The 8,090-nt window shown below is 60.2% G+C and overlaps 1 protein-coding gene across 1 annotated transcript in view; it reads left to right on the top strand.

Moving 5' to 3' along the window:
- Positions 1–902: 902 nt before the first annotated feature.
- Positions 903–8,090, top strand: part of ALX4 (ALX homeobox 4) — a 42,160-nt gene continuing 34,972 nt past the window's right edge. Inside the window, exon 1 of the mRNA XM_035012610.1 lies at positions 903–1,358. Coding sequence (XP_034868501.1) covers positions 911–1,358 — 448 coding nt within the window. The 5' untranslated portion in view covers positions 903–910. The remainder of the gene's footprint in view (positions 1,359–8,090) is intronic.

Below are 8,090 nucleotides of genomic sequence, written 5' to 3'. Positions count from 1 at the left end.
GGAGGGAAGCAGTTAATTAGACGGGAAAGTGGCTGAGCGCAGGACTACCGCCCTGGGTGTGTGCTGATTTCACAGAGGGACCGAGAATGGGGAAGAGGGGTTGGAAGCAGAGAAAGAGGCACTGGTGGGAAGGCCCAAAGCTGTGCCGACAAATTCGAAGGTCATTGTCCCAAGGACTGCACTAGGAGGCTAGCGACCCTTCTGACTCTGAAAGTGAAAACCTGTTAGGTATTTTTTGTTTCTTTTCTTTTCTCTTTTCTCTTCTTTTTTTCTTTCTTTTAATCTGTCCCTAGAGTTTTGCCTGCCTCCCTCCCCTGGGCCAAACCGTGGACCCGCTATTCTCAGCCTAGTTTCAGGAGTCCTAGGGCCGGGTCACCTCTCCCACCCGGCCTAGAATCGGAAAGGCCCTCGGGCGCCTCCGGGTTTAATCCCCAGCGAGCGCGTTAGTAGCATCTCCGTGAGAGAGGGGAAGGGAGGAGCAGGGGGTGTTAGGAGAGTAGGGAGAGAGGAGGGGTGGGGTGGGGGAAGAAGGAGAGAGTCAGGGGGAAAAAATTCACTCTCCCTCTTTTTTCACCCCCACTTCAAAATCTTAAGAGGCTTTGGGAGATCTGGTCAACTTTCCGAAACATCTGAATCTTTTTACAGCCCTCCGTTCTTTCCCTGGGCCAGCTGCGGGGAGGGAGAAGGAAGAGAGAGGAGGAGGGGGAGGAGAGAGAGACAGAGAGACAGAGAGAGAGAGAGACGAGAGGAGAGAGAGAGAGAGAGACGTGGAGGGAGGAGGGAGAGCGAGCAGGCCCGCGCGGAGCGCAAGGCCACCGCCTCCTCGCCTCCCCAAACTCCCGGGCAGGGCGCGCGGTGGCGTCCTCGCGCTCTCGCTCGCGCCCCCGCCCGTCGCCCGCGCAGGCCAGGCATGAATGCTGAGACTTGCGTCTCTTACTGCGAGTCGCCGGCTGCTGCCATGGACGCCTACTACAGCCCGGTGTCGCAGAGCCGGGAGGGCTCCTCGCCTTTCAGGGCATACCCCGGCGGCGAGAAGTTCGGCACAACTTTCCTCTCGGCCGCCGCCAAAGGGCAGGGATTCGCAGACGCCAAGAGCCGGGCCCGCTACGGCGCGGGGCAGCAGGACCTGGCGGCACCCCTGGAGAGCGGCGCCGGGGCGCGGGGCTCCTTCACCAAGTTCCAGCCGCAGCCGCAGCCGCAGCCGCAGCCGCCCGCCCCGCAGCCGCCGCCGCCGCCGCCCGCGCAGCCCCCGCATCTCTACTTGCAGCGCGGCGCTTGCAAGACTCCCCCGGACGGCAGCCTCAAACTCCAGGAAGGCAGTGGCGGCCACAACGGGGCCTTGCAGGTCCCCTGCTACGGTGAGTGCACGTGCGGGGCGCTCGGGGGCGGGAGGCAGGGCTCGGCGGGCCGGGGTGGCTCTGGGTCGGACAACGGGAGCCGACGGTTCCGAGGGGACCGTGGGATCGGTCCGGCCCCCTTCATCTCCCACGCCGAGGGCTCGGAGCGGTTGTGGCTGTTAAACCCGCCCTGGGGCTTGTTTTCTCCCCGTCCTCGCCGGTTCCCCCGACCACTCGCTTTGCGCGGCTCGCGGGGCCGCCTCCGAAGCGGATGCTTCGCCCGGCTCGGGGCGTGCGGCGGCGAAGTGGGGGGCGCGGCGCTCGGGCGCGGGGCTCCGGGGCTGCCGAGGCCTCGCTCCCCGCAGGCCTGGAGGCTCCCCGGGCGGTGCTGCAGGTGGGAGCGTCGCAGGTGCCGAGCCCGCTGGGAGCCCGGAGCGCAGTCGGGCTGAGCGCGCCCGGGGAGCCGCGGGTCGGGGACGCCGCACGGGTGCGGGGCCGCAGACGCCTGGAGCCGCCGAGGACCCGAGTTCGCCCCCTATACACACACACACACACACACACACACACACACACACACCCGACAAGCGCGGCTCGCCAGGGGGAGGCAGGCCGGCTGGCGCTCGGAGCGATTCTCGCCCGGCGACCCTGGGAGGCGGCTGGCCTCGGAACAATGGTTTAGGACCGACCGGCAAGAAGGCAGGGAGCTGCAGAGTTCCAGGCAGCGCAATGCTGGGGGAAGAGGGAAGCTTCTGGGTCCTGATTTGGGCCCACAGGGAAAGCGGAGGCCTAAATGACCTCCAAGCCCCCTTGAGCTCGCAGGCAGGACATAGGCCTGGGCTCCCAGAGCTTAGCAACCATGATGGAGGGAAGGGCAGCCTGAGGCCAGAGCCGCTCAGGAGCCTAGGCCTTCTCGCCCACTGAATCGGGATTGACAAGCCCCAAGCTGGCAAAGAGAGAAACCCAGAAGGGAGGGAAAAATCTTCCTGGGCTAGGAGCCCTGGATACACTCTCCCTGAGGCCTTGGCCTTCAGGCAGGACCCTGGAGATGAGCTGGTCCTGACACAGCAACAGCTTTGGCTGCACTGGTCCAGTCTGGATGGAGAGACACCAAGACTGGGGACAGACATGGGACATGGTGGAGGCCTTGGTGGCTAGAATTGCCTTAGGAAAACAGCCCATGGCAGACACTTTCTTATATCCAAACTAGCTTTCCAGAGGCTCACAACTAGTTCATTAGGTGGTTGTTGACGCAAACAATTGCACAATCATAGACTTGACTACACACACAACCTCTTCCTCATGAGCCAACAGTCACACACTAAATACACTCAGTCATATGGCCTCACACATAGTCACACACTCCCAAACCCACAGGACAGGACTGAGAGCAGATTTAGAAAGGTCCAGTGGCCTTTCCCCACTTCCACCGCCTTTCCTCTCCACCTTCCTGTGGGAATGAGATCAGGCACTCAGATCACAGACATTCACGGCCACACACAGGTGCTCCTTCCCCACTCGGGCAGGCAGGGGTTGTCAGCTCCTGTCAGCAGGCATCCGCCTGCCAGGGCTGCAGACTCGTGCTCCCTCCTCCAGGCCTTACCCAGGCCCCTCCTGGTCCCTGTTGCCAGGACTATTAGGTGGGAGCAAGTCTCAGACTGAGGGGCCCGTGGAGGTCCATCGTGCAAAGCCAGGAGCCTCATAGGCTTTCTCTCCCACTATACTGGATTTTCATGTTTTAAAGAAATCCACCAAAGAGGCTTCTGCAGAGGAAGAGACATTACATAAGAAGAGGTGCCAAGCTGCTTCCAACCTCTTGTTTGGCAGATGTCTTCAGGTCCAGGGAGAGAGAGGAAAGGGCTGGCCTCCTCTGGGCACTGTCTCAGAGCGCTGCTGGGCCCCCACACACCGGCCTGGCCCTTCCTCTAACTTGCATTAGCCGGTTGAGCAAGCGACTCCTCGAAGGCCCTTTTCCTCATAGAGGTAACTGCATCAGTGGGTGGTAAGTGCCCCCCCACCCCACGCCAAGAAAGCAAAAGTCTAGTCTCCTCCAGGATTCCCCCAAAAGCCTCTGTGCTGTTGGGAACCTGTAGACACTCAATTCTGAGGACAGTGCAGGCCCCTGCCCCTGCTCTGGGCAAAGCCCTAAGCTGCAGATTGGGACAAAAGGAGGCCCAGAATCAGCCACAGGACCACCACTCCCCTGCTGCCTGAGATGGAGGCACCGCTCAGGGCAAAACCACAAACAACAAACAGCTCTGTTTATTCTTCTCCTAGCAGCTGAGCTTCCCTGGCCAGGAGGAGATTTCTGGCCCTTGCGGAAAGATTAGGCGCATGAAGTCCAAGATGAGAAACCAAGGCATCAAGAGGTTAGGCTGTGCCCTTTACAGAGGCAGCTGGGAGGAGGGCCTCTGGAGTTGGCTCTGTAGGTGGCCAGCAAGCAGGGAAACTGAGGCACACGCTGGTGGCAGTTCTCTCCCACACTTGGAGAATGTGGACTCAAGAGGGGGTAAAGGGGGTTCAAAGAAAAAGCCGGCCCCCGCGATCTGACTGCAGGTAGCTTGGACCTTGCAAACCTCCCTCCCGGCTCTTTTGGTCCCGGGGCTGGAAGCTCGGTTCTGGATCGGCGGACCGGCACCGAATGGGGGGCGAGGCCCCGGAGACCTCCTCCGGGACCTCAGCCTGGGGAGCCACTCCCGGCGCATCCAAGCGCCCCTGCGCGAGCGAAGCCCCGGCCTGGCGGGTTTGCGCCAGGGCCACGCTGAGCGGGCGCGCGGCGGGGAAGCCGCCTGCAGTCCCCGCGGGCCCGGCCTTCTCCTTCCCGGAGCTGCCGAAAGTGGAGGTGAGAAATCCTCTCAGTCCGCAGGCGTCCCTACCCCTCCCTGGGCCTCCGTTTCCCCCTCAGTACTAAAAGCTCGCCGAGCAAGCCGATGGGCAGTCCCCTCCGGGTGCAGGAGATGATTGCAAGTTTGGGAACGTGCCCCACGGTTCGCGCGTGCTGCAGTCACCATCTCGCCGGGCTCCCGGGGCGCACCTCGGCCTTGCGAAGTCCTTGCTGGTTCCTGGCCCGTCCTTGGGCCCATGGGCCCCAGCGGACCCGCCAGGTTGGAGACCCGACGTTTCTCCGCCGCACAAAGAGCCTCCTCGTCGCCGGAGTGAGGTCTCCCACGCCTCGCCCCCGAGCCCCGGGCAGCCGCCCCGAGCCCCCCCCCCCCCCGCGGCCGCCGCTGCCCCAGGCCTCGGCCATGCGCCCCGGGAAGCTTCGGGGAGCAGCTCTGCTCCCTCCTTCTCTTTCGCTTTCGATTCGGTGCGCGCAGGTTTTCGTTGCTAGCCGCTGGCTACCTTGCCATCCACGTGCCCCCCCACTCCCCCAAAGAAGCGCTCACAGCTCAGAGGTCGCGAGATGCGCGGGCCGGGCCGGAGACCCCTGGGGCGCCGCCCAGGGGCTGGTCCTCATTTGTCGAATTAGATGCAGTGTTTGAACGCTAAGGGTATTTATTTCCCCCGCACCGACACAGTCCATACACCACCAAATGTGTAAACCCCGCCTGGGTCCTATTCGAAGTTAGTCAAAGAACCGGCGTGTGGTTTTGCGTAAGAGAAGCCCAAAATAAGACCGCGAGAAACGGACAGGAGAGAAGAAGCAGTTAAGAGCCCCTGGGTGATTGTAGGATGATCGAGAGAAAACTCCAGCCTGGGAGCTGTGCCGATGCCGACCCCGGTCACTTTTGGAGGGGCAGAGAAGGAAAGTGCTTTTAATGTTGTACTTTGTTAATTTCTGTAGCCGTCAGCGGGCTGGAACAGTTGGCCTAAACACAGATGACCTTAAATAGAAAAACAGAAGGCCTGGATTAAAGGTTTAGTATTTTAAATCAATCGATTTGCAGTTTTTTTTTTATTATAAGTTATTTCAGTGCAGTACACAGCTAAGTGGAAAGTTCGAAGAACTGTTCTGTAAACTACCACCGGGATCACGATACAGACGCATATATATACCCGAAAATTTGGGGGGAATTTTTTTTTTTTTTTTTTGGTGAGTTGTTTTAAGAAAAATTCAGAAGAGACTTGGGAGAGCCGGAGACCCCACCCCCGTTTGCGACGGTGGTGTTTCTTGAGCAGGGTGACCTTGTATGCCCGGACATTTGCACCACCCGGACTGGAAAACGAGGTTACTTACCCGCTGCACCAGAAACCTCGATGCAGCGGCCAGGCTGTCCCGGTCCGGACTCCCCAAAGCCCCGGGCTGGGCAGGCTGCAAAACGGAGCCGAGGTAGGAAAACAAGTTAAAATACCATGCATAACATTTCCCGAAGTCCCTAAGGACTTTCGTTTTGGAGAGCAGCGGGGCACACTTTTCCGGGGATGTACCTTCATCTGGGCCTCAGCCGCTTTCTTCCTGCAGCTCTGTGCGCGCGGCTTTGTTTTGATGGAAAATTGGAATACAAAGTGGAAATGTGGTGGCCTTCGCAGCGGTGGGGGTGAGGGGAGGTTGGAGTCCCGCGTGCTCAGTCTGGGTTCGGGCTTCTCTGCTGACCGGGGTGCCCGAAGCAACGGGAGGGGAAAACTGCCGGGAGTGCCCGAGGCTCCGTCCGAGGCTCCGAGGCCAGGCGTCCGGGAATGGGGAAGCCACCGGGCTTGGTGGTGCTTGGTTTTGCTGCAAGGAAACGGGAGTAGGGAAGAGGGGCTGCGACAGAGTGCTTGGCTAGAGAGAGCTCCCTGCCCCCGAACGAAGCCTGCTGCCCAGACACCTCACCACCACCACCACCCCCGCCCCACCTAGGCCCAGGCACTGTTTTGGGTGGGGCAGTGGGAGCCCAGTTGTGCCTCTGGACGCCGCCTTCCAGGCGCCATCTGGCCACATGCTCCCCAAGCTATGGGGTTCCCGGGCATCGATAAAGTGACAAGGCGGGTCATCAGAGTAGGAAATCAAGACAGCTCCGTGCTGATACTGCTCAGTGAATTCAGAGTTTAGGACACTGGGGCCCCTTGCTCAGGGGCCCTGGGCACCACACACCTTTGTTGGGTCTGGATTAGACTAGTGAGAAGACGCCCTTCTTCCGAAGAGTACCCTTTTGCGGAAAGAAGATGCACCTCTCTCCAGCCGGCAATCCCTCCCAGTCGCAGGCTGGTGCTTCATCTGGGATCACAGTTATTCGTGGTCCCCAGGGACCTCCCCTCCGGAGCTGCAGCACCGCCCCGCCCCCCAGCCTTCTCTGGTCTACAAATGTGCAAATGGTCCACACCCCCACCTCTTTGCAAGATTCTCCTTCCTCACCCAGTACAGGGGGTCAAGGTAGCCTGGGTCGGCCGCTCTCCCCCTAAAAAAGCTGACTCTGTGGTTGGATAGAAGCCTCCCATGTGTCGGGGAGGTGTCCTGGGGACCTCAGGCCCGCCCACACACCCCCGGGCCCAGGGCAATCCAACACCTTATCAAAGACCTCTTCTCTACCCCCCATCCCACCCCGCAGGCACCGCCAGCACCAAGGGGGGTGAGTGGAAAGGGAACTGAGGCTCGGGTGAGGGGAGGTTCAGAGGAGCAAAAGGCTGGGGATTTGGGTGGCGATGCGGGGCAGCGGGCAGTTTCCGATTTTAGCTCCAGAGGCAAATAGAAGTATCACCACGGAGCTCCACTGCACCCAAAATGCCTTTTTGGAGAGGAGGGTTTTACTGCGAAATACTAGCGGGGTGTGTGTGTGAGAGAGAGAGAGAGAGAGAGAGAGAGAGAGAGAGGGAGGGAGAGACTGAGGCGCCACCACCAGCCAAGTACCTGTCTTTCCCTGGCCACCGCGCTGGGCGTGCTTGAGTACCAACGCTCCGAGCTGCTGGGCGCCGGCCCTGCTGCGTGTTCCAGAAAGAGCGAGAGCTGGGTGTGCGCTTCACTGGATTCTTAAAGCAGATCGCCTTTGAGCAGATTCTCCGTCCAAACTGGGGGCCGCGGAGGGTGGGCGTCAGCCCCAAGGCCCTTGCAGATGGACTGCCGGCCACCCAGGCCAGGGCAGAGCAGCTGGTTCTCCCTGTACTCCGAGCGCCCTGGCGGCGAAGATTGAGAGGCTGTGGAAGGTTTGGGCGAGGACGCTAAGGTCCAGCGTCGCACACGTGCAGGGCAGGGGGCCCAATCCAGGACAGATCACGGGTCTCCACCGCTGAGTTCTCTATTCCCTGCGTGGCCTTGGAAAGGCCCCTTCCCCGTCCCCTCCTGGGTCTGAATTTGTGAAATGCAAGAGTTTGGACAATTTCCAAAGGCACTCTAGGGGTTTCTGCGAAGGTACCAGTCTGGACCCGCCTTCAGCCCGCTTCCCTGGAAGCAGAAACGGGTCTTGAGGGTTCCCTGAGGTGAGCTTAGGGGGTACAGGGACAACGTGGGCAGCAGTTCCAGGATAAGCGGGCTGGTGGCTCTGGAGGGCCTTAGTTGAATGCAGGTTCTAGACTCCAGGCTTGGACTTAAATATGGAGAGGAGCCAACTGGGGAGCGTCTTCGTGCCCACAGATGGCCAGGCTCAAGCTGAGGCTCTGGGGTTCCTGGTCCCTCCAGTCTGCTCATGTCCCCTGTCTCCACTCATGGTACCTATGTCCACACTTAATGAGCACCTACTATGTGACAGACTTCCTCCTAGGAGAACGCAGTGCTTGTCTGCTATCCTATAGCTTAGGTCCTTCCAGATGAAGCTCTTTGGGCATAATAAATGTTTACTGGCTAGTAGAAGGATGAATGGAGAATTGGTGCCTCATTCAGAGTGTGGCTTGAGCATGGATAGG

The sequence above is a fragment of the Mirounga leonina genome, unplaced genomic scaffold (genome assembly GCF_011800145.1).
Source record: "Mirounga leonina isolate KUSES-001 unplaced genomic scaffold, KU_Mleo_1.0 Mir_166, whole genome shotgun sequence".
Classification (NCBI taxonomy): domain Eukaryota; kingdom Metazoa; phylum Chordata; class Mammalia; order Carnivora; family Phocidae; genus Mirounga; species Mirounga leonina.
This window is presented reverse-complemented; position numbering and strand designations above follow the sequence as displayed.